The sequence below is a fragment of the Bidens hawaiensis genome, unplaced genomic scaffold (genome assembly GCF_021521415.1).
Source record: "Bidens hawaiensis isolate Kalapana, Puna unplaced genomic scaffold, B.hawaiensis_p1.1 tig00046700_1, whole genome shotgun sequence".
Taxonomy (NCBI): domain Eukaryota; kingdom Viridiplantae; phylum Streptophyta; class Magnoliopsida; order Asterales; family Asteraceae; genus Bidens; species Bidens hawaiensis.
This window is the reverse complement of record NW_027498332.1, coordinates 57,417-84,642: the sequence shown is the minus strand read 5'-3', so window position 1 is coordinate 84,642 and position 27,226 is coordinate 57,417. Positions and strand designations below refer to the sequence as shown.

General features: G+C 35.0%; 2 protein-coding genes across 2 annotated transcripts; one reads left to right on the top strand and one right to left on the bottom strand.

Annotated features, from left to right (window-relative positions):
* Positions 1–1,765: 1,765 nt before the first annotated feature.
* LOC143596560 (uncharacterized) lies at positions 1,766–4,942 on the bottom strand. The gene is made up of 7 exons (XM_077075306.1): positions 4,618–4,942; positions 3,793–3,944; positions 3,554–3,712; positions 3,383–3,451; positions 3,144–3,246; positions 2,207–2,367; positions 1,766–2,045 (listed from the first exon to the last, which is right to left on the bottom strand). Exons 1-7 carry the CDS (start codon positions 4,913–4,915, stop codon positions 1,896–1,898), a joined length of 1,092 nt encoding a protein of 363 aa, XP_076931421.1. The 5' UTR covers positions 4,916–4,942; the 3' UTR covers positions 1,766–1,895.
* Positions 4,943–13,726: 8,784 nt separating this feature from the next.
* On the top strand, positions 13,727–14,431 carry LOC143596556 (uncharacterized). The gene is made up of 2 exons (XM_077075303.1): positions 13,727–14,081; positions 14,133–14,431. Exons 1-2 carry the CDS (start codon positions 13,727–13,729, stop codon positions 14,429–14,431), a joined length of 654 nt encoding a protein of 217 aa, XP_076931418.1.
* The last annotated feature ends 12,795 nt before the right edge of the window (positions 14,432–27,226 follow it).

Sequence of the window (27,226 nt, the reverse complement as noted above, 5' to 3'; positions counted from 1 at the left end):
GGTCTGTATCCTAAAGTGGTCTTGAAAACCTAATTTTTGTAAGTGGTAACCTCTTGAGCGTTGGTTTGGACTTCTAAATGTGCTCACACGCTATGTGAACCATGGTTTCACATATGTGCATGGTTTCTAATGTGTTAAAAATCGGGGAAGACACCGAAGCCTATGTTGTACACGTGTTTCCCAATTTTAACATCTTTCGAGACCATTATATTCACCAAATTGAAATTGCCTTGACAACATCTATACCGATATCGGAATTCAATTTTATGGTTTCTAGTTTCAATACAAGTAATGGCCCAGTAAAACAAAACCCAAAACTTTTTAGAAAAATACGAAATGCAGTAGTTGAGCATTCAAAGAAAGGAAGAAGACACGACCGTATCTGTGTGAACAATTTAGAAAAAAAAAAAACTAATACCAATTGTTGGCTCCCAAATTCATATTAAAACCAAGGAACGATTTTTATGAGAACAACTTATCGACTCTTTGTTAATATAATCAAACTGGAACTAAAACCACACATAAACAATTAACCCTATCAAACAATTTATGTTGGACTCAAAACCAAAACCATCTACGAGTCTCTGACTAAAACTCTTATATAATTATTCTGATAAAAATATTTGAACTCTTGTATAATTATCCTGATAAAAAAGATTACATAATGAATTTAAACTACTCGAGTTAGCTGACTAACTCATATTAAAATACATTAACCTTTCAAGTCAACGAGCCGAAAACTAGGGGTGGCAAAACAAACCTAAATGAGTTGTTTTGGGTCAATATGGATAATTTTAAAATTAGAATGGGTTAGAATGGATCAAAAGAATTTCCAATGAGGTCAAGATGGGTTGGGGAAATACTAGTGACTTTTGGTTATGAGTTTGTTTATGGGTTAGAATGGATTAAAACAAGCTCAATCCAATTTTATTTTCAACAAGAACCACGAAACCGAATAGAAACCGAGAAATCGAAACCGAAATCATTGTAGCCGAAGAGATACCGAAACCGACCGAAATGAAAAAAAAGCAAAACCGAACCCGAAAAAATCGAACCTGAACCGATACAAAACCATATTTTTTTTTTGTTTTTTTAATGAACGAAGATGACGGAGGAAACATTTTAGTTTTTTTTACATTTTGTGTTTTTGATTTATATTTAGAGATATTATTTTTTTAATAAATTTTTTAAATAATTTTTTGAGGGGTTTTTGAAACCTTTGTAGTTTAACCTTCATTTAGGTCAAGATGGGTCAACTTTACCCATCTTGACCCATACCCATTCTAACCCTCTATTTAAAAAATTCATCTTAACCCATACACATTCTAACCCATCATTCAAATCCAACCCAACCCACTCACATTGCCACATCTACCTAAAACAGACATACAATTTTATCTCAACACCAAAACATCTAACTTGGACCCAATACAAAGAAAAGTACAATCCGGCCCATCCCCTATACTTTTCCCAACTTTAAACCATCAAAACAATGATTAACCACAAACGTCTAAAAAATAGTTTGAATTCATACTTGGTCCACCAAGTCCAAAACTTGATAACACATATATCTCAATTAGCCCAATTCAGTGTCTAGTTATTAAAAACTTTAGCAATCGGCCAACCAAAATGATTTTATTTCTACCATCTATCCATCGGCTCCCCAAATACAAAACAGTCCAACATAAGCAAACATTTTTCTTGGCCAAGCTATATCTTAATTGTTATTATACATATACAAATTTATTTATGTTGAAGACGTTACTGTAATATGTTTTCTTAAATTCCCATTTCGGGTGGTGTCATGTTACAAAAAAATGTGACCTATAGCTTACATACGATTCGCTCATCAACCCCATCTCGGCATGTCATATACAGTTTTAATTTATCCGAACCTATTTCAGAAACTCCTTTTCTTCAAGTCTTAGCTTCTGGATTCTCTGCTGGAGTCGTCTTCGGTGATCATGGATCTTCCAAAGCCCGTGTCCTAGTATCGTTGCAGAGTATATCCCATGTGTTATAATGGGTGCAAGAATGTTATTCGTCTGTCACAATTATTAGACAAAATGCATGTTATTAGTCAGGGTTTACTGTAATTATTTTAAATATATTCTATATAATAACATTATTAACATTAACTCGTACATCGGTCAATTATCATCATATGATATTTAGGGTGAATAATATATAGCCGGCTCAAAGTTACCTGGTTCCATTCAAATCCAAGATACAGAGCTACAAGTCCTTCTAGTAATGGAGAATATATCTTTTTCATTTGTCTCCTTTCATACCAGGCTCCAAAAAGCTTCTTCACTTCATCGCGGCCAGAGTGAGATCTCAAAACTGGTGCCACAATGTAAGTAGGATCTGTAATGTAACATAACCATTAGTTTTGGACCATTTAAAAAAAGAGAAAATCAACGTAAATTGGGGTGTCAATGAGCTAAGCCAGTTGTGAGCTACTTAAAATCGGCTAGCTAAAATCTTGAATCAATTAGAGCTTATCGACCACGAGCCTAAAATAAAGTTTGTTTTATAAACGAGCCCATTGAATTTGACTAGAATCATAAGTTCAAACAAGCCTGTTATTTATGCAAATAAAAAGTTTATTTAATATAAAAAAAATATATATATAGCAGTTAATATTGCTGTATATTTGTGATTAAAAATAGTTAAATAATGTATTTATATATATACATATATGTATATATATTATGTTACATTTATATAGTTATATATATAAATAGTTGTATATACATACATAAAATAAATAAATAACTAATGAATAATAAGAGATTGCTTGAAAAAATTCTCACGAGCCGATCTCGAGTTTTAAATATAAATATTGAAACGAGTTGAGCTCAACCTTAACTGAATTACACCCGGTTATGTACAAATGTCAATTCTATTTGTGGTAATCTGCAAACAAACTTTTAAAACTTATAAAACAAGTAAATTTAAGTCTTTGTATACAACTTTGAGGAGGTTAAAGTACCTTATTAATTTGATAAGTGTTTTTCCTTGAAAGGCAAAAGAAAAAAAGTTTACTACTTCAAAATGAATTTTGACAAAAGCATATATGTTACTATTTTTAGTTTTTTACACAATGTTACCTTTGAAAATGATGGGATGAGAAAACAAACCTTCTGGAGATGCAGCAACATAATAGAGTGAACCTGTGAGAGCTGCTGTGATCACGGCTGCAAACGCCTGGGCAAACGGTACAATCGGTGGCAGCATACCAGCCTACAAGACAAACAAACCGAATCCTCTATATTATTATTATCATCTCAAATATACAAAATAGTTATCTATTGATAATAGTATAAGTGATTTTCAAAATGTCACAAAATTATTTTCTCATATGTTAAAGTGGTTGTACCAGCGAAGCCATTCCACGAGCATCCGCTACTAAATCATTGCCCCTTAGAAAAACATCCGATAACGCTCCCTATATAGTTACAAGCAAAAATAAATAAATAAGCAAATGTCACACTAAAATGGTGCAACATTAACAAGGTGTATATAGTTTGCAAAAAATTTAAAATATGACCTGAACTGCAGCTCGGTAGAAGAGTTCCTCGGCAACAGAACTTGCAGCAACAATAAGTATAAACTGCAACGGGGACATTCCATAGAAAAAGCTTCGTAACTCCTCATCTTCTACATCCCTAATTGCACGCGCGTGTGGCGACACTTTTACAACTTCATCCTGCATATATTTAGAAGTGTTGATTACGGAGTTTTGATTAAAAAATTCAAAAGAAAAAATACATATATATAGAATCATACGTCTAGTATAAATAAAAGGGCCATGATCGGAGGAACAGCGTAGCCTATTCCGGCTACAATGGCCTCTAACGACGGTGAATGGCCTCCGGTTGCGTCTATTCCTACAGTGGAGCATATTAAGTTCCCAGCTAATGCCATTGTCCCGTATACGCCTGTCATTACATTACATAAATCAAAATTGTTAAAGAGGATAATTTTAGTTAACGGTAGTTTATTTATTTAATTAATTAAGGTTCTTTAGATTGCTACCTATACATGATGTACTCTATTTGTAATTACAATGTTTCATTTACTTTAATTGAAAATACGAATGCTTTATTTCAAAATATGTGGCTATTAGTTATGAAAATTTGTTTTCACGTTCCAATAGGTGTCGTCAACGTTTTGAGTTTTGATGCGTTTTGATAACTGAATGAAAATTTATGTCGTATTAACTAGAGTTTGGCGTATGATCATTGTTTTACGTGGTACTCTGTCTCTATAAAGATAAATCATAAACGTGCACAACCTTCTTTTATGTAAACTTTAAACAAAATTTAGTAATAATAATAATAATAATAATAATAATAATAATAAAATTTTTAAAGGTTAACAAAAACTTCAAATGAGTGTAGTCTTTCTGTATGGGAAAACTCTCACTTAAGGCCAACACAAGTGAACACTTGTACGAAAACACGATAGTGCGTATGTTAAGTTAAAACCAGCTGCTGAAACTAAATGATGGGGCAGAATCGAACTTGGATCACATGTAACACCAAGCCTTACTATCCCACCAGTAGCTCATTGCCAATAATAATAATAATAATAATAATAATAAACACTAACTGATTCCATAGGTGAGTCTAACAACGGCACCAATATTATCCCAAACAGGCAAGTCTGCATCTGAGAAGCTTTTATTATTATTATTATTGAATGTAATGACCTCCATGCCGGAGCTCCGGTAACCACCACCGTGACTCTTCCTCTCTCCGCCATCTCCGCCACTCACATCCGCCGAAGCTCTCACACTCACACCCACCACCACTCTTTTTCTCCACTTGTTCAATCTCACCGGCAACCCAACATTAACAGCTCTGCTACAGCAAGAAGAAAAACACAACTTGGTTCTCAAAATATCCATAAAACGACGTGGTTTGGGTTTGATTGATTAATATTATGGGCGGAGAGAAAAAGGATGAAAAAGTCAACGTGGAATTTAAATATATATATATATATATAATATAATATAAGATGGACGGTTGGGAATAGAGGCGTGTAACTTAAAGTGGTGGGTCTGGTCTGGGTGGTCCAAAAAGGTTTGGATTCATGCTAATGAATATTTAACATCTGGAGATAAAATATTTCTTTTTGGACAGATATTTTTAATAGAGTTTGGAATTAATTATTAGTATATGATTTGGTAGAGCCAATGAGAATTTAGCTTAGGAGATTTGTTTGAACGACATTTACAGTTAGGAGATAATGGACAGTTTTAAGGAATATTTATTTCATAGACGTTTACTTTCTACTCGTAGGTTTACAACTTTCCCTTTTGAGTGGGCGATATTATATTCACAACAAAATGAACTATCAAATAGGTAATACACAAAAAAAAAAAAAAAAAAAAAACATTTTTTTTTTATTTTGATACCCACTTGTAAGTTAGTATATTTATGTTTGAAATATCAAACTTACATGTTTGAAATATCAAAATTACATCAAATTTTTTATCAATCTTGATACCATCCAAAGAAAACTTTATATGTTTTTCAAAATTTGGGTTAGACTGATATTAATCTCGTTAAATATTTTGCTATTTCTTGCTCTCCATATATACCGAATCATAACTTGGAAGATAGCACGTATTAATTTCGACAGCTTTTGGTCTCAGCCCAAACCATCTTGGTAATTCTAAACGTCATTTAAAAAAAATAAAAAACGTAGGTAACTTACACCATCGAGTTACAAGCTATCAAACTGAGTCTGTCCTTCGGCAATGCAACAACAGATGGTCAATGCTTCATCAAACTCCAAACATAATGGGCATACCATCGTCCAATGTTCACATTTCTCCTCAAAAGACAAGACTAGTGCTAGCATCGATTCTTTCCAGTTGAGTTTTCATCCAAATATATTAATTATTTCAGGACCCAATTGGTCCACTTGTATGGGCATGATTCGTTTACTGGGGACTGATTTACTCGTATGTAACATTTTTAATAAATGGATTGGGCAATCTTCCTCTTGTGACCAATGTTGGAACATGCTCATGTATGTCAAAGACATCAGGGATAGAAAAAAAGCGAATATAAGAGGGATATCACACCATAAACTTATTTCTCCTCTTAGCCTACAAAACCGATTACTGATAAAGCGAGAAGTAATAGCTTGGGATACTCTCGAGGACTGATTTTAATAATGATATTCAGCCCTCCACTGAAAGGGGATTAGCTTTCGAAGACGAAAGTCTTCTATCAAAAGTATCAATAATCGACAATCGACTATTAAATTTCTTTATTTCAGCACCCACTTCGATGCCTAGATAATTAAAAGGAGGCTCCCGTGGAGCACAATGTAACACCTCCGCCATCGTCTTAATCTCTTACAACTACACTTGCAGGTAGAGGTGCACGATTCGGGTTTTTTTCTAATACCTGGTTTCGGGTATGGAACCGGTTTCGGGTATGATCGGGTATTGGAAAATCGGGTATCGAGAGAAATCGGGTAGGGTTCGGGTAGAGTATTAAGGAGAAAAACTCAACCCTAAGTTCCCGAGTAGGGTATGATTGGGTTTGGGTATCACCGGTATTGGAACCGGGTATGTATCTGGGTATGACCGGGTATTAATACCCGGTTTAGAATTTGTAATTTTTTATACATTTTTAAATTTGTTTAAAATTTAAATTTGCTTTGTAATTTATAAAAATAATTAAACTATACTACAGAAACCATAAATCCACTTAATTACAAATTATTTACTTAATAATATGCATTTTACAAAAATTTAAATATAAAAGTTGTGAAGTAAACATAAAAATATACCATAAAAACTCATGTATTATTTCGGGTATTAGAATATTAATTGGTATCGGTATAACCGGGTACGGGTATAGGTTATGACCGAGTTCGGGTATAGGGTATGACCGGGTCTGGGTATTTACGGGTATAAATCGGGTACGGTTCTGGGTACGGGTATTGAGCTCAAAATGCATACCCTATCCATACCCTACGAGTAGGGTCAGTTCCGGTTTCAAGTATAAAATACCCGATATAAAAAAATCCGGTTCCGAGTATTATTTTCGAGGTTAGTCCGAGTACGGGTTTTTATGCACCTCTACTTGTAGGTGATATCTAATATACCTTTTGAATATAATTAGAACAAATGAAATATCTAATAAATATTTATTCAAAGAGGTGTGTATCAAGATGCGTGAATCAGGTTATTTTGGGTTAAAGATAATTCATACTGAAATCCTTATTTCTATTCATATGAATTTATTAAAAAAAAAACATTTTTATCCATAAAATTTATTAATCTTTTAAAAAACTTCTAACATTTGATTCTTCATTTTTATCTTAATTCAATTCTAACTATTTAATTATTTATATATTTTTTTTGATTCAATAATAATGATATATTTTACTATAAAACGATTACAATAAAGTGGCAGGCAAACGGGCAACAAGTTGCGTCGTAACCCCCTTTTGAATAGCAAAACCAATCCTGCTAAAAACGAAGCTTTGGGACCTAGAAGCTGAAGAGGTTCCATGTACGACACGCTGAACCCTACTCAAAAATTTCACAGCCACTGGGGCCAGAAAACCAAATGTATCAAAGGCAAATGGTAGAAAGACATGTTGATTATCCAAACAAGCTTTCACGTGTTTAACAACTTTGCCCGATTCAGCCTTCAACGCAGCCTGACCCACAACAAACCCGCGGTCCCTGAGCCCAACAAAAGGAGACGCTCCTGTAAGATCCACACATGCGTGTTTCCCCCCATGCCCACCCGAACACAAGAATATCAGCTGGTCGTAAAGTAGACCTCCCTTCAAGAAGATCCGTGAGAAAGTTAACAGGGGCCTCCTATTTAGCAGAAATCCCTGTCCGTTTAAGGACATCACATAGAACATCCCTAACCAAATCATGTTTGTATTTAAAGCCAGACAATTCTTTGCAATGCACTGCATGGTCACCAAAAGAATCCAAACAGACCTTGTGACAAATTGGGCAAGGCTCATCAGTCGGGAACATAGGGATCATTAACTGGTACTTAAGGATAGCCCGATACTCCAAACCCGACATACGTTGGCCTAATCCTTCAATAGGGATGACCTTTAGAAAATCCTGAGCCCGAGGAGCCTGAAGGCATTCAAACACCGCCTTTTGGTGAGAGGATAAAACAAACTTCACTTCTAAACTCTTGACGATTCCACTAAATAAGACACTCGCCACAACATGTTGGGCTTTAGGAGGGGTGTCCTTATTAGAGAACCCGCTAAGATCAAAATCTGGAAGTGAAGTACGTAAACGATCCATCGCACACCCATAATCAGAGTCCAACCCATAAATATCACAACCCCGAAGAATATGGTCTTGCAAGCACCACGATTGTACTCTCGAAGCCACAAAAGCATATATGTAGATACATACTCGGCCGAACAAAGACCCAACACCCCATGACGGGGCGGAAGTGATGCCAACCTCCATTGGAGATCCCCAAAGAACGGACCTCCACAAACCACGATGTCCTCAATCACCCTCCGAAGGACATTGTCAAATATAGAAACAGCTTCCCCCACATACATAGGTTGGCACGTTCTCAAACCGAACAAAAGCTTGGCGACTCCCATACATGAGCGAAGCAAAAGAAGCTCACATTAAGGATCCCGAAGTCTTGGGAGACAACTCATCAGTTCCACAACGCTAGATGCCCTTTTCATAGCCAAAGTGCTGATAAACCCCGCATCCCGGCTTACAGCACCACCAAGGAGTTTCACGCCAAGCACCGGCCTTCCAATCCGCAAGGGAACAAATATGTAGAATATTTAGATAATATTTTATCTTTCTTTAACTCATAACAAATATGTAGAATGAATATATGGAGTGATTTTATGAAATAAATAGTCGTCCATATATCTATATCATATTTTAACTCTATTAAGATCAAAAACCCTCAAAAAAATATTCAAAAATAATAATAAAACTATTATAACTCAAAATATAAATCATAAACAAAAAAAGTAAAAACACTAAAATGTTTCATACGTTTTCCTCGTTCCATTAAAAAAAACCACCTAGAATCGAACCGAAACCGAAAGAATCGACGAAAATGAAACAAAGAAAGAAAAAGCCAAAACCGGACCACATCAATCGAAATTGAAAAAATCAATCAAAACGAAATTATAAGAATTCAAACCGAACAAAAACAAAACTGAAAAAGCGAACAAAAACGAGTCCGAAATCGACCAGAAAGAAACAAAAGAAACCAAAACCCAACACGTCACGGATGAAAACTCGTGTTGGCTTGAAACCTGAACCGAACCCGTTCCAATCTGAAACCCGTTTCGTGTCGAAACCAGTCTTGTACGAAACCCGTTCCGATCCGAAACCTATCACATTTCCTTAGGACGCTAACCCACATCGACTCATTTCTTTGAAGTTGTCGACCCATTTTGACCCGAAAATAAAAGAATGAAATTTCAAATGACTCATTTTGACCCATTTAGTTAAAACCTTTTACCCAAACCAACTCATTTAACTTTTAAAACAACTCAAATTAACTCATTTGAAAGGGTTTGGGTTAAGATTGCCACCCCTATTAATAGAAAACCCTAAAAAAATTTAAAAAAATAATGAAAAAAATCATAACTTAAAATATAAATAATAAACGAAAAATCTAAAAAAACTAAAATGTTTCTGCCGTTATTCTCGTTCACAAAAAAAAATAAAAAAAACAAAAAAAAAACCTCAAAACTCGGTTCGACCCTAACCTATTTCGACCCAAACCAAAACAACCTTTTTTTTAATTGACTCGTTTGACCCAAACTCATTCTGACTCATACTCGTTTTGACCCATGACTCATTTCAACCCATGACTCGTTCGACCCAACCCAACCCATTTGCCACCTCTAATTTTAAGGAACTGAATAGAATGCAAAATATGATAAAACCCTTAATGTTTTACGTAAATTGTATGTTTTGGGATGATATAGGCATTCCCATGTGAATGCTCTAAAGTCGGACGGAATCAAAATTTTTGTTTATTAAGATTAATTTTATATATAACATTATAAATATAATATATATCTAAACAAAACATAAAATAACATATATGCCCTTACAAAGTAATTAAAATATCATATGTGACATTACAAAATAGGTAAAAGTATCATATATACCCTAATTCATTAATAAAATTTAATGAATAACCATTTTAACATTATTTTTCTAAAATTACGTTCATATATGCTCAATTTTATCGAATAAACCATTCTACCAATATGTATTATATCATGTGTTTATACCTTATGTTATTATTTTAATTTTATCGATGTTTCTCATCTTCAACGACAAGCAAATCGTCTTTTGTCACTCATTCAAAATTGCGTACTCTTCGAAGGTTTGTCGCATCCAAAGGACTACGTTGTAAACATTTTATTGCATCTAACTGAACCAAGGTGATATGATCATTTTTTAAATTGTTTTTAATAAATTAGGTATATGTGATATACTAATAACCTTGTAAGGGGATATATAATACTTTTAGTTTTACGTGGGTGTGTGTGATATTTTTAATATTTGTAAGGGTATATATGAAATTATCTAAGTTTTTTTTTAATAAGCAGTTATTATATATAACACAAACCGAGCTACATCTGGATAATGGGTAAGCGAGCAACAAGCTGCGCCGCTATCCCATTTTGAATCGCAAAGCCTATTCTACTAAATATAAATCATTGGTTCTTCGGGATCTGCGAGTCACTGTGGACCACCTTTTGCACCGGCTCCAAGAAGCGAACCGCCTCGGGAGCTAGGGATCCAAATGTGTCGAAGGCAAATGAATGAACACGTGTTGATTCTCCAAACACGCTGCATCATGCTTAGCAACCTTCCTAGATTCCGCTCTCAAAACCGCCTATCCCGGTACGAAGCCACTGTCTCTCAAGCTCACCATTTTTTTAATTAAAAAAAATATCTTAATTTATGTTTTATCAGAGGAGACACGACTTTATATAGGTCATTTCTATAAAAACTCTGATTAGTTCCCTAATTACACTACGGCATAAAACCAAAACCTAAATGTTGAAGCTTGTTTCGTACGAATTTGAAAGAGCATTATGAATTTAATGATGTTAGTCGTATTCAATGAATTGTGTGTGGCCAATGTTCATCTGTTATACGTACTGATTTATTTGTTTCAAATCAAAAAACAAACCTGTCTCAATCTTAACATGACAAAAATAAGATTTTCCATGTTCAAATATGTGTCATAAGTAAAATTTTAAAAACTAAAAATAATATAATCAGTTTTCCAAGCAATCTTTTTAGATTATTATTTTTATTATTTATAATATATATAAATGAAGACATAAAAATCCTACGTGTCGCGATGTGGTCGCTCCCCCCCTTTTTTTGAGGTCACCAGATTTGCTTGATTTTTAAATGGAGTTTTCTCATGCATTTGACCCGAATTCATGGGTATGGGTCTTACAAAACCCAGGTATTCCTTAAACGGGTTATAACATCTCATTAAATTAAAAATTATTCACACCAACTTATTTATGTAAAAATCCTATAAATAGGATGTAATAAAAATAATATTTTATTTATTTTAAAAAAGACATATATATATTATTTAAATTAAAAAACCAGTTTGATAGTAAAATAAATAAACGGGTCTTGGGTCTCATTAAACCATAGGTATATTATTAACTTTAATAAATATTATTTATAATTAAAAAACCAATTTCATAGTAAAAAATAAACGGGTCTTGGGTCTCATCAAAACCATATAGCTTTTAAACCGGGTTATAACATCTCATTTATTTGTGAAACAATTTATCATCAAACAAAAAGTATATTATTAACTTTCATACAATAAAAAAATATAAATTAAAAAATAAATAAATATTAGAACAAACAATATAAAACAACCCCCGTAAAATCCTATAAAGTAGAGATATACAAAAAATTAATATCTGATTTCTTTAAAAATGATATATATTATTTATAATTAAAAACAATTTATAGTAAAAAAATAAACAGATCATGAGACTCATTAAACCCAAATAGCTTTTTAAATCGGGTTATAACGTTCTCATTTATTTGTGAAACTCTTTCATCATCATATACTAAGTATATTATTAACTTATGTACAATAAATAAAATTAAAATAAAAAAATATATAAATATTATAAACGAATAATGTAAAACCCCCGTCTTAAACCTTATGTGTTCAAAGGTTGAGGCTGAATTTTGGAAGCTTAAGAAAATTGGTGGGCATAACTCTATCTATTCCAACCGTTTTCGCGAACTTAGCAGCATTGTACCCCATCTTGTAACCCCCGCGACCCGTGGCATTCGAAAATAGATTCACGGTTTACCAACTGTTTTCCATGATATGGTGGTGAGTCGTGGCCCGCCAACCATTGGTGAGGCTATGGACCTAGCTACTTCCCTCACCGACGATCATGTTAGGGATGAAACCTTGTCCCGAAAGGGTTCCTAGCCTACCGCCGGCAAGAACAAAACCGACTCATCCACTGATGCTAAAGCCGAAACTAAACCTACTTACAACAACAACAACAACAACAATAATAATAACCGCAACAACAACAACAACAAGCGTAAGGCCAATCACCAAAACTATGCCATTAACCAACCTCCACCTAACCTAAATGCCCTGAACAAAAGAGCCTACATCTAACCTCACCCACTATGTTCTAAATGTAACCGTCATCACCATGCTCAATCCCCATGCCGACTGTGCACCCAATGCAATCGTTATGGTCACCTTGCTAACGTTTTCCGTGCACCGCCTGGTTCGCAAGCCGTCCAAACACTGTCTACACCGCATGCACCTAAACCCGCTACCACACCATATGCTCAAGCCGGTGTCCCTAATACACGTGCTTGCTACTATTGTGGAGACCCTAACCATCTCCGCAACGTGTGCCCATTGCTTGACCATGCTCATCAAGCCCATGTCATGCATGCACCACATTATGCCACCCATGCACCACAAGCTCAAGTATACCCCACACCAATGTTTTAAAACCGGTATTTTACTTGTACCGGATTACGCTAAAAAATGGTACAACCGGTTGAACCGGGTTCAACCGGTTGTACCGGGAGGTTCAACCGGTTAAATAGTTTACCATATAATTTCTTATAAATTCAACTTCAACTCCAAAAATGACCCAAAAGTAAATGATTTCATAACAAAAAAATAATCCAAAAGTTAATCAATATTAAAAAAAAAAACAATACAAAAGCTCTCAATTTTACAAAAATAGCCCTAAAGTTTACACGTTTAAATGTTAATTATTGGGTTAAAGGTAATTTTAGAACAATATGGGCCGCAAAAATCAAAAGTTGTTCGTACTTCAAACCGGTTTGTCGGTAAAAACCGACTGTACGATGTTCTAGCAAACCGGCCGGACTCAAAATACCGGCATGCTGTGCGAAATCCGGTTTAACCGGTTCAACTGGCCGATTTGAACCGGTTTTTAATACACTGCCCCACGCCTTACTATACTTTCTAAGCATATCAAGTGCAAACCTATCAACCCCAAGTTCCTTCAATTTATGTACCGCATGCCTATAATCCCCAAATGCCTCAACTCATGGCTCCTCCGTCTACATCAACTCAAGCCAATGCTATTCAAGCTCCTCCATTGAATCAAATTGCTCAAACCCCCTCAAGGTTTCAATGGTCGTGCTTTTATGATGAATGTGAATCAAGCTCAAAGCTCTAGAGACATGGTGAATTGTACGAGTGCCGATAAGATTTTTATTTCTTTGGATTTTGCGTATATTATTGATAAGCCTCGGGATATGTTATCTAAGCCATTTTTCATAGAAGTAGTTGATGAGAATTCGATTATTATTACCACGGTAATTTGGGATTGTGTTACAACTCTTAATAAAGTTGAGTTCCGTATCGACCTCATTCCTATGCAAATGGGTAGTTTCGACGTAATCGTTGGAATGGATTGGCTCACTCTTAATCGTGCTGAAGTCGTATGCTTCGAGAAATTTCTTCGTATACCTCTTAAAAATGGTCGTGTTCTTAATGTTTTTGGTGATAACTGATACGCCTACATCTAAGCTTAACCTCTGTCGTGTTTTCAAGCTCAACGTTATTTGCATAAGAAGTATGTTGCGTTCGTAGCTCTAGTGGTGGAGAAAGAGCATAAGGAAATGAAGATATCCGATATCCCAATTGTGCGTAAATTTTCCGACGTTTTTCCCGATGACGACTCCGGACTTCCTCCTATTAGCCAAATCGAATTCTGTATTGACCTTATACCTGGAGCTAACCCCGTACCTAAAGCACCTTACCGTCTTGCACCATCCAAAATGCAAGAGCATTCATGCCAACTACAAGAACTCTCGGACAAGGGTTTGATTCTCCCAAGTTCTTCTCCATAGGGCGCACCTGTTTTGTTTGTCAAGAAGAAAGATGGTTCGTTATGCATGTGCATCGATTATCGTGAACTCAAAAAACTTACCGTTAAGAACCGTCATCCACTTCCTCCCATCGATGACCTTTTCGATCAACTTCAATGAGCCGCATGCTTCTTAAAGATCAATCCCCGTTCGGGCTATCATCAACTTCGCGTTAATGAATATGACATCCCAATACCTCTTTTCATACTCGATATGGGCATTACGCATTTCGTGTTATGCCTTTTGGGCTAACCAATGCACCCGCAGTTTTCATGGATCTTATGAACCATGTGTGTAGTAAATCTTACTTGGATAAATTTGTAATTTTTTTCATCAATGATATCTTGATCTATTCGAAATCTAAGAACGATCACAAAGAGCACCTTCAAGCCATTCTTGAGCTCCTTCGGAAGTAACAATTGTACACCAAGTTTTCTAAGTGCAAGTTTTGGCTTAACGAAGTTCAGCTCTTGGGCCATACTGTCAACGACAAAGGTATTCATGTTGTAACATCTCGAAAAATACCATTTTTATTTTGAGTTAAAATTGCAAAATTTGAAAATAGAAGATTCCAAAAATATTTTAATAATAAATATGGTAATAATAAGATATATGGATTATATTAAGTTAGAATAGTTTCTTATTAAAGGAAATGAGGGAAAGGAATCCATCTCACATGGACATGAGGAAGAAATAGGAAATCCTTCACGTGGGTATAAATAAGGAAGATAAATTTCATCACACATGTAAAGTGGGAAATATCTGGAAGCTCTTTATAAGGGATTGAGTTTCAATAGTAATATTCTTTTATGCCTAGCATGCATCCTGTGGTCCTAGCGGAGCACCCAACGCGCACGCGCACGGGCTCAGGCGAATGCGAGGATGAGGATGATAGTGATGGCGATGGCGACGAAAAAGGACGATGGACGCAATGTGGCACATTGAAATCGCACTTTTCACTTCGCAAGCTCGTATCATCGCGAGCTGCCTTAGTGTTTTTGGAAGATGGAAGCGAGACCAAGAAGTGACAAGATATCAAAGTTAAGGGACTACAATGGAAATTCTGACTTCAAGACCTATCGCGATAAGCGATCACCTAACCTTTTGGGTCATCGCGATGACCAAGAGAAGTAATCGTGGACACGTGTCTAACCACGTGGCAACACATGGCAGGTCTACTAGGTGACCAATCATACATAGTGGGCGGCATCACGATACGCGTTGGCCAAACCAAAGTTCCATCGCGATACGCGGTGGATCCCGTTTTTATCCTATCGCGTATCGCGATGGGTCACAATCTCACATTATAAATAGGGGTGCTGGGCTCTGCCTTATGCATCCCAAATCACACTTCACATTCAATTGTCTCGAAATACATGCCTCGATCCTGACTTTTCGATGATTCATTCTCGACGTACGTGCAAGTATAGGAGTGTTGTTAGTTCATTCCCTCGATACTGACGTCAATTAGAAGTGATGCCCGCGTCAAGCTTAAGCATCTCTAGAAATACAAGCCATACAAGGTAGGGGTTCCATCCGATTATTTTATTATATATGGCTTAGACCCTAGTCGAGGGTATGGTCTATAAGTTGATTATATAATAAGTGAAATATAGTTTTCACAAGACGAGGGTATAGATAAAATATTATTTCTTTATAATTATAAAGATTTTACAATGTTTCTTAAGAAATAAGAAACCTGGTATATACGTATTTTCATGAAGAAGAAACGTAGTGTTTAAATGATGAAATCTCTTGGACTAAAGGTACAAGTATTTAATAAAAGAGAAATAATTATCAAGGTAATGATTATGAAAATAGACTAAATGTCTAAAGCTAGATTGTTTATCTAGTATTTATAAAAGGTTATTCTCGTACTATAGGTCCGAGGTAACAAGAAGAATATATCAGTGAACTACACTGATCATAACAAAGGTGAATATGTCCAACTCTTTACAACTTATTAAATCAAGTCATTAAAATGATTACACAGGATTGTGTATCCCTAAAACGTTATAAACAAAGGTAATCGCTGGCCCTCAGACTATTTTATACATTTGTCTGGATCCTTTCATATGTGGTTAGACGGTGGGCACACCGCACCATGCTTGATTATGCCTCCGCCACATTGGGTCGGACCTACGATGTTCGAGTGAGGATAATTTTGTGTATATAGGTAGTAGCTACGATCTCGAACGCTGCGGTGTTTGCTGAGCGGTTTCGAGTTGAGCTAGAGTTTGTAATAGTTATTCAATAACAAAAACAAAACAAATGGCACGAATGTAGCAAGTAAGTCAAATCAAAGCAAATGAACGCAATCGCCAAGAGTCCTCGGAAACTGGGCAAAAACTTGATGTGCTAAAAGTAGTTTAATAATTATTATCTAATTTAAATTATTATAGACACTAAGTAATACTCTAGACTCTTTAAAACTCGACTAAACTACTAACCGGCAAGTGAACCGATCGACTCTAGTAAAGCTAAGTAAGTCCGGATATCGAACCCACGAGACTCTTTAAATTACGTAAATTAACTAATTAGACTCGACTAACTGACACGACTATTTAATTATTATTATTAAAGGGGGGGTTTACTTAAAACTAAATTTAAACTAATTAAAAAAATAAGTAAAATAACAAAGTGACAATTTTAATTGATATAAATCAGATGGCAATGAAAAACCACCTAGGCTTGAATCCCTAAAGTAATCAATTATTAGGAAAATGCTTGTTATGGAACCGAGATCATAAAATAGTCACTTAAAAGAAAACCCGAACATGACCCTGACCCTTCTTAAGAAGACATCTATGGATTTCTATTAAGTTCTTAAAAACACCAGTTTTAATATTAGACTTCCTTACGGTTATCAAATTAATTAAGAATGAGTACCTTTAAACGACAAACTATCTTACAGCGCGGAAATCAAATGTAGTTTAATAAATTCATTCGACTCAATACACAAAGTTGAAAACATCAAACCTAGACAGACTCCTTACGAAGAACTAAATTTTGCAATCTTAATCAACATAGACCTATCAAATAACCTATCACCTTGCAACTTTTTAGATTAGCAACACACTTTTATTTATTTGATTAATAATATTGTTTATATGATCTTATTATAAATAAATCACAAACTAGTCAAGAACACATAGTAAATAACCTAACAGAATCCTATTATATGACAGACAATCACCAAGGAAACTGTGAAACAATAAAACTCATCAAATAAAACCAAGCACACATATGCATCGAATAAATAATATTAAACTTTTTAATAATTCATAAACCCATAACGAAAAGCAAATTCCAAATAAAATGAAACTTCAACAATGGTTCATTATAAGCCTAGGCAGTATAAAAAGTTTTGCCTAACATCTTAAAATCAAAGAAAACAAAGTAATTTAGTTCAACAACCAAGCTCATTGTTAAAATAATAAATTCAAACCGAATTATGATGATGCTTGAATGAGTAGACATTGAATCCAAACGGTATATGCTCGAACCAACGCGTTTGGTTCCTTTTCTTTCTTCTTCTTGCAGCTAACTCGGACCCACCGGTCAAATACTCCTTTTTTTCTTTTCTTTATACGGCAGCCGTGTATATTTTATTTTGTCTCCTCTTTTCATTCTTATAATATGTTTCTTTATATACTAGTAATAGAGCCCGCGCATTGCAGCGAGGACGAAACAAGAATTCCGTTGATAGAATTTCAATTTATTTTAATGCCAACATTAGTTGAGCGTTATGCAAGAACTTTTATGGTATGGAATGGAAACATACGTCAATCACATATTACCACAGTTTGGTTGTTCTAACGTATTAAGATGGTAGAGAATCAATATGATTCTACAATTTTGTTCATATAAGCAAGATTTGGGTCAATTTTAAACAAAAGAATGATTGTTTAGAACCATTTTGTTTTGTAACATCCTTAAAGAACCCAATTAAATTACAGTGTCAAATACAACAATTGATACACAATAAAATTGACATTTTTACTAACCCGTTGTGGGTTCGTGATAGGTTAAAAAAACAGTAGTCTGCGCCTAGGTTATTACATAATATTCTCAGCACGAGTAAAAATAATAGCTATGTTTTCACACCCACAAAGAAGAAAAAAAAATCAGTAATTAAAAAATAATAACAAGATTGCATAATCAATATTTCTATTTTCAAAATAATTTATATAGAAAGTGTGGAGGGTGTCAAAAGCCAAAATACATCTGACCCTTTTGCTTCATTCTATTTTGAAACCACGTAAATAATAAAGCTGATATTTGAATCCTTCATCTCATGCTATAAAGAAAAAAATAATGTCAAACAGAACAAAAGTCAACCTACCATGAAAAAGTTATAGTAGGCACTGCACCTCTATTAAGAATGTCTAGAAAGGATTTGGTGATATTGGCAAGAATGTCCCGATCATAACTGCAGGCCCGACTTGTTTAGGCTGGTCCCTTCAAAAACAAACTTTGGTAAGGCATCAAGTCCGAATTTTAACTTGGACCTCATACTGCCCAGCTACATATCACAAACAATATATTACCACTTTGCAAAATTAAAATATTACAAAAAATAATATAAAAATACATACAGCCTTCGATTGCTTTTGAGTGTTTTCCTTCACATTGGCTAAGAATGTAACAAACTGCACGTATGATAATCAGCTCTACTAAGTTAAACACAACTATAATTACAATTCTGGTATAATTTGCCAAATAAATCATTTAACATGAATGCGCTTATGTAATATCATTCTCTAGATTTGCAAGGGCATGTATATTTACATGGATTGTCCAAAAAAATCTTTGCCATCAACCCAGGTCCTTCATTAAATAAACACAAAGAAATAAAATGTTTATAAATGCGTCGATTCACCTTAAGTTTTAACTTTCATCTCTAAAAGGTCATATAGACAAAGTCATTAAAAAACTAAAAGAAATGGTTATAACGGGTAAAAACAATTAAAAATAATATTTACCACGCAAGTGAACTTATTAATATATTTAACAATTTGCAAAAAAAATATAATAATTATAATAAAAAAAATTCAGCTCAACCGATCCCAACCCGAGCTACTTTATGTGGGCTTGTTAACAAACCATGAGTTCAACGTACTGTTTGATAGGTCGTTCTTTTCTGTATGTTTATCACCAAACTAATGAACACTGATAATTTTTTTTGTTCATTTAGTTAAACGAACGAACAAGAACGCATCAGTTCATGAACGTACTTTATGTTTGTTCATTTACGATTGCTTAGGTTTGATCATTTACGCTCATTTAAGTTAACTACATCATTATACGAAGCTATTTATGTAAAACTAAATCATTATTATTAGAAATAGGATATTAAGACAATTATGAAATAAGGTTATTAAATAAATAATATTTCAAATATTATTTGCAAACAAATATTCATTATAAGAAAATACAAATTGATACATTCTGGATTTATTCTTTTGAATAAAAAATTCTTCTCAATTTCCATTATAACAAAAATGATAAGTATTATGTAAACCCTAGAAGGAAAAGTGTTACTCGTATACTAAATTATTTGTTGAGTATGTTGCCTATAAATTAAAAAAAAAACGAAGAGGACTTTTTTTAACTAAAATAGGAGCTTCAATTAATAATCTCGGCCAACAACCCAACTTTCAAATTTTCTATACATAATATCATGATATGCAATGAAAGTATTTCCTTAACTAAAATATGTAACAAATTGGTAACGTATTTGTAAATAAATCAGAGTTGCGTTAATTTGCGGAAGACTTATAAAACTTTAAGGATCGAAAGTATAATTTATATATACATTCAAAAGACGGGAATTATAAAATACCCGTTTAAGTTGTTACAAAAATATTACTTGTTTATGTTTACAAACCACCATATTAAACTTATACAAAATGAATCCGAGCCATCGGATATTAGTAGCACTTCGTTATTCCAAGCGCTATCATTGTTCACCTGCAAAATTTAAGAAAATACGTCAGCAACGAATGCTGGTGAACACGCTGACGCAAAAATATTTCTTTTACTTTATTACCCCTCGAGACTACGCCTGCCTCGGCCCAACGTGGCTTAGGAATAACAAAGTCAAATAACACATTATAAACTAGAGTCTCTACTCTAGGTCACCTCAGCAAACACCGCAGCGTTCGACTTAGTTAAGTACCCGTAAATATACACAACGGTCGTACTCCCTGCAGGAGAGTGTCCTATGACCAAGGGTGGTGCGATCATGCCCATTCATCGCATAGTACCACCTATGTAAGGATCCAGACATACGTATACCACAGCATGAGGGCTAGGTTCATACCCTTATTTATAACGGTTTTTAAGAACACATAGTTCCTTGTAAACAATTTCATATAACACGTTTGACTCATTTTAAAACAAGTTTAAAAGTTTGGGGGCGTATTCACCTTATCTCTTTAGGATCGGCTTCACTCACCGTCCAAGGGTCTTTCCCTTCTTTATCTCGCACCTATATTACGAGTATAAATATTTGTTAGTCGGATACACGATCCGACTTAAGACCTTTAGTCTTATTTTATATCTCAATCCTTGATTGAACCTTTAGTTCAATTCTTGTTTACTTGAAAACCTTTAGTTTAAAAGTAAGTTATAAACCTTTAGTTTATTTTTAAAAATCCGACGTTTCTTCTTCTCCAAGAAACGTAATCATTTTCTTTTATTATTTAAGAATACTCATTATTCATTAAATAACATTTTCATAACAAAGAATATAATCATATATACTTACACACATATATATGTAACCAAAATATTCAATATTCATTCTTTCATTTCTTTCTTTGTTATGTTTTCTTTTCTTTTATCAAGGTATCGAGTATAATCTCGACTTAGGGCTTAAGCTTTTAATATAATATTGAATTATATTGAATTCATTATTACACCTAACCTTAGCGGCGGCGTATTGGAAACCCTACGATATTGAGCAGCACTCCAACGCCGCTTTACTTTTCGATCAATTAACTTCTCGACACGTAAATTGACAAACACCAATCTTCAACACATGTTGGCACGTACTTCGAGAACAAACGCCATCTTGGTTAAATGTGGGTGGAGGGTGGCACGAACTCCAAGGAAACGTTGGTACACAAAATGAAGGTTCGGGACACACTTTACGATGAATTATGGCACGTTATCGAGGTAAAATCTAGAGAGAGAGTAGTGAGATGTGAGAGCAAATTTGGTGTGCAGTTTTGAGATGCCCATGGTCGCTATTTATAGGCAAAAATTTGGATTTGGCTGGCCCGTCGCGTACCGCGACGTAGGCCTGGCCAGTCACATATTAGACATGCCACTTGTTGACACGTGGCAGGCTCTGCTCCACGTGGCGACACGTGGCGGCAGTGTTGCCACGTGTTGACACGTGGCGGCAGACGTTGCCACCGTGTGCCACGTTGCACACGTGTCACACCTTGTCAGACACCCCATCGCGTACCGCGATGGGTGTTTCTTTTGACCCGGGCGCGTACCGCTATGGGTCAAGAAAACATAATTTTTCATTTTTAACCCTCAACTTTAGAATTTGGCCATTTCAGTCCCTAGACTTTGGAAAATTGACATTTTGAACTCTAATTTTTTACGTTGTTACAGTTCAATAATGAAACAAGTCAACAACTCTGTAAATATGGATCAACTAAGGTCATGCATTATGCTTGAGCTGATTTAAAAAAATATTATATTGACATGTTCGTGCCTACAGAAAGCAAACTGATTTTGTATGCAAACTTACTTTTATTATAAACAATCAAACATGCTTCATGTAAGAAACTAACAAACATGAAAAAAGCAAGGTTATGTTTACCTCTGGATCGTTTAAAACACATGACTCTAACGATCTTATAACATCCTTATTCATCATCTCTTAGGCCACCTTATCAGAAAAAAATCCTAACTTTGCCACAACTTGCAAAATAGCTTTCAGTTTTTGAGGGCACCACATTTCATAACTCTTTGAATCGTTTGCATGATGTCACGTTTCATCAACTGATATGACACGGATACATCTCTAATCTAAGTAAGCGCAGAACAAGCTCACTCAACCTGAGAAAAATTACATGTTATTTACAAAAAAGTTAAAAAATATTTACTTAATAGTGTAAGACAAAAGGTCAACTCACTTGCTGAAAATGCAAATCAATAGATTACGGTATAAACATGATTGGTTTGTAGCTTAGAGCCTTGGCAGCACCTTTGGTTGGTCTAACTCTACCTAAATATTCCATTACACAAGACTCAATATCCACAACCACTACTTACTGATATACCCAAAGCTACAACCCAAAACCAAAACAAAAACTGAACCGGTTTGGAACCGGTATTATAGGAACCAGTTCGGAACTTGAGAAATCTTACATTGGAGACTACTTTATAATCTTTGAAACTGAAACACATTCCAAACCGGTTAATTCGAACTGAAACCGATTGAAAACCGATTACAAAAACCAACGAAGAAATCGATTTCTAGACAAACCAAAACTAGTTTTACCAGAAAATGTCCATTAAAACTATAAATTAAATAATGCATTTATATAATTGTGACTTCTATAATACTAAAAATTTTATTTAACAAACAGGGTAAACATGAAATCTTAATTGTTTGAATGGGAATTTTTTATATTAATTTTATGACATTATCCTAACATTATATACCATGTGGAACATTATCAGGAGACCCAAGCTGCAAGAATTTAGTGTGATGGCTTTAAATAACTTGGGGCACCATTTCTCATCCAACAAGTTGTAGGCTTGCACTATGTAAAGAAAATGAATACGGTCGTCTTAATAGAAACAAGTCAATGTTATTATAAAATAAACCGAACCTCGATAATCTAATGGAGCTCGATTTCCAAAAACTTCTGATGCCTTGGATGTGACAAAACTTTGTCTGCGGAGCTCCTCAGGAAGAAGACTTCGATCTATAGCAGCGCCTGTAAAAAAATAGTTATACTATACTCCTTTATGGATAAGTAAAGTTTAGTGTGTGCGCTTCTAAAAACATAAAATACACATTATGTTTAAGCATATGAATTATTTTATCTACAAATGAATACCCAAAACAAGTCATAACCCATAAACAACAACTTTAAATTAAGCTAATAACTTCCATTAATTAATTAACATGAATGTGAAAAGATAAAATTGACTTGTTTTCCAACTAAAAAGGGTATGATGTTTTCATGCTAACCGTAAGTCATAATTCATAAGCCACGAACAAATGTACATTAGATTTGATAATCATGTGTTTATGATAAACTTTCATATTAAAGTAAATACAAAAACATGAAACATTTAAAGAGAAACAACACCTTCTCTTCCTCGGGCAATAACGGTTAATAGTAATTGCCACAATAGCTTTGCTTCAAAGAGGGTTCCATCTGAAAATTCAGAGCAGACGACGAACATGATAACGATGAAGTGGTCGCCGAAACATTCACCTGCAAATAATCAAGCACTTCCTTTCTTTGGAATTTCATTACCATTTTCGTAAACATTTATCAATGTGATATGATTATCATATGAATTTAGTAGCAGTAAAATAGATAAGCACTAATGAACCTACCCTATAACCACAAATTTGAGGTTCTCAATGAAGAGGCACACAATCTACTCTACGATTCAACTTTAAGAACCTTAAAATCCCTGAATTCAATCTACAAACTTAATGTAAATCAAAAGGCATACCTCATTCATGTTTTACTTTTACGATGCCATTTAGAACATATGAAATTAGAAAATGCGTGGAGGTTTGTAGCCATAACTATAGCCTAGATATAAATCCCCAAATCGTGGTTATAAGGTGGATTTGTAACCCTGGATATCGGAACGATTGAATGCGATGATTGAACAACACCTTCAATGGCCTGGTAACCGACAGTCGACTCCTCAAGTGACTGCACCTCCAAAATTTATTGCACATATTGATTGCAATCGAAGTGTGAGAGAGGATTCAAGAATTAATTTCATGTATTGATTGCAATTGAATGGTGCCGATGAGTCATTTTGAAGGGTACCGGAACCTGGCCGGAGGAGGATGAATCCGGTAGTCATAAATGTTGGGGCGTCTTAAGAGAGAGACTGTAGGGCGTTTAAAAGTTGCCTATATATGTTATAATGTAATGTAGATTATATTGTAGTAACCGACCGTAGGCCCACTTTTTACGGCAGATTTGGATCACTCACGGACTACTGGAGTATCATCGTGTCACCAGCAGAACCACGCGATCATATCCATCTCCACTAGGCAATAATGCCTAACCACCAATTCAGGAGGAAACCCAATAAATCTTGAGAAAACCCCCTTGTGGGATTCGAACACAGGACCTTATGATCCCTAAGCCTTATCCCACCACCAAGATGCCACTAGGCTATAAAGCCGTAGGCCCACTGTCTTTTATTCTTGAGTCTTCAATTTATGAGTTGCTCCATTCCCAAGTACATATAACCAAATAATAATTCCATCATCAAATAATTCTGCCTTTGAAATTCTCGTTCCTTAATCCACAATAACCCAAACTCCTTTTTCACTCACCGCAAACATAAATAAAATAATTGATCAAATTTTTATTTCGCCACCAAAATCAAACGATGGAATATGAATATATATTGAGTTAAAAATCAAACTTACATATATGGTTCATTCACTAAAGTCATCAAACGAGATATTTTAAATTAAATATAATAATAATAGTAATTCATAAACTTAATTAACCTATTCTTCGTTGCTCATAAGTTTAGTAAAAATACTCGATTTTAGCTCGTTAATTCTAGAAACCTTTAAGCACCTCATATGAACTACTCAGGAGTAATATTCAATAAAAACTTGGCTCAAAAGTATTTAAAAGTGTATTAAATATTTATTTATAATATATATACTTTAGACCACATCAGTTGCCCCTCACCGCTTTGACTCACAAGGGTAAACCCTACGTGTGGGGGTTAAAACAAGAAGAGGACTTTCAAACCCTTGAGGACATGTTTTGCAATGCTCTTATTCTTTCTCTTCCCGAAGGTAATGAAGATTTCACGGTTTTCTATGATGCTTCTAACTAAGGTCTCGGTTGTGTTCTCATGCAACGAGGCAAGGTTATCGCATACACTCGATGCAACTCAAGGTACACGAGAAAAATTATACGACACATGATCTCGAGCTTGGTGCTGTCGTGTTTGCCTTGAAAATTCGAAGACACTGTCTTTATGCTACGAAATGTGTCGTGTTCACCGCTCATGAGAGTCTCCAACACATCTTTTATAAAAAAGAACTCAATATGAGACAACGTTGATGAGCCGAGTAGCTTAGCGACTACGAATGCAAGATTTGTTATCATACTGGAAAAGCGAATGTCATGGCCAACGCTCTCATTCTTAAGAAGCAAGTCAAATCCATTCTTCTTACTTGTGTTCTCGTCCAAAATGATAATGAAAAACATATTCTCGACGCCCAACACAAATTCGTCACCGAAGGCAATATGTATGACGAGATGTCATGTGGTGTCGAAACTCAAATGGAAACAAAACTCAATGATCTGCTTTACTTTCTTAACCGTTTATGAATTCCTGATCGTGACAACCTTTGCACATTTATTATGGACGAAGCTCATAAATCACGATATTCCATACATCCCGGTGCGGATATGATGTACGTTGATCTTCCTTCCATCTATTGGTGGCCTGGAATGAAGACATTTCTCTTTATGCCTCAAATTGTCTCTCGTGCTCTAAAGTTAAAGCCAAACATCATCGACACTTTGGTTTACTCAAGCAACCTCTTATTCCCGAGTGAAAGTGGGAAGGTATTGCTATGGACTTTATTACTAAGCTTCATCCTACTCGTAAGCAACATGATAGTATTTGGGTGATCATTGATCGTTTGACTAAATCTGCTCATTTCATACCCATAAAAAAACGTATTCTATCGATCCGTTTGTGCGTATTTATGTGAAGAAGATTGTTTGTCATCATGGAACTCCATTAACCATTATTTCGGATAGATATGGTCGTTTTACTTCTCACTTTTGGAAATCTATTCAATCGGCTTTGGGAACTCGTTTGAATCTCAGTACTTCCTATCATCCGTAATCCGATGGTCAGTCCGAGCATACGATTCAAATTCTGGAAGACATGCTCCGCGCCGGTGTCCTCGGCTTTGGGGGCAATTGGGATACTCATTTACCACCCATCGAGTTCTCGTATAACAACAATTTTCATTCTAACATTGGTATGGCACCTTTTCAAGAGCTCTATGGTTGTAAATGTCGTTCCCCGATTTGTTGAACGAAATCAGAGAATCTTAATCACCGGTCCGGAACTTGTGCAAGAAACGACCGATCGTATTGCACAAATTCATCCAAACCTTCTCGCCGCTCATAGCCGCCAAAAGAGTTATGAAGAATAGAGATGGAAACCTCTTGAATTCAATGTTGGTGATCGTGTTCTGCTCAAAGCATCTTCGTGGAAGGGAGTGGTCAAATTTGGAAAGAAAGGAAAACTAGCTCCTCGATTCGTTGGTCCTTTTGAAATCCCTGATAGAGTTGGTCATGTTGCTTATAGACTCAAACTTCCTCTCGAACTCTCCAATGTTCACTCGGTGTTTCATGTCTTAAATCTCAAGAAATGTCTTTCCGAGGGTAATTTCCATATACCCCTCGATGAAGTCTGTTTTGATGAGACCATGCACTTTTTTGAAAAATCATTGAAATCATGGACGACAAGGATAAAGTAACCAAACGAAGCCGCATA

Coding starts and splice junctions, on each gene's coding strand:
- LOC143596556 (XM_077075303.1), top strand. CDS start 13,727: ATGAATGTGAATCAAGCTCAAAGCTCTAGAGACATGGTGAATTGTACG. Junction 14,082..14,132: donor TCGTGTTCTTAATGTTTTTG/GTGATAACTGAT, acceptor CGTGTTTTCAAG/CTCAACGTTATTTGCATAAG.
- LOC143596560 (XM_077075306.1), bottom strand. CDS start 4,915: ATGGATATTTTGAGAACCAAGTTGTGTTTTTCTTCTTGCTGTAGCAGA. Junction 3,452..3,553: donor TCTACCGAGCTGCAGTTCAG/GTCATATTTTAA, acceptor GTAACTATATAG/GGAGCGTTATCGGATGTTTT. Junction 2,368..3,143: donor TGTTGCTGCATCTCCAGAAG/GTTTGTTTTCTC, acceptor GTTACATTACAG/ATCCTACTTACATTGTGGCA.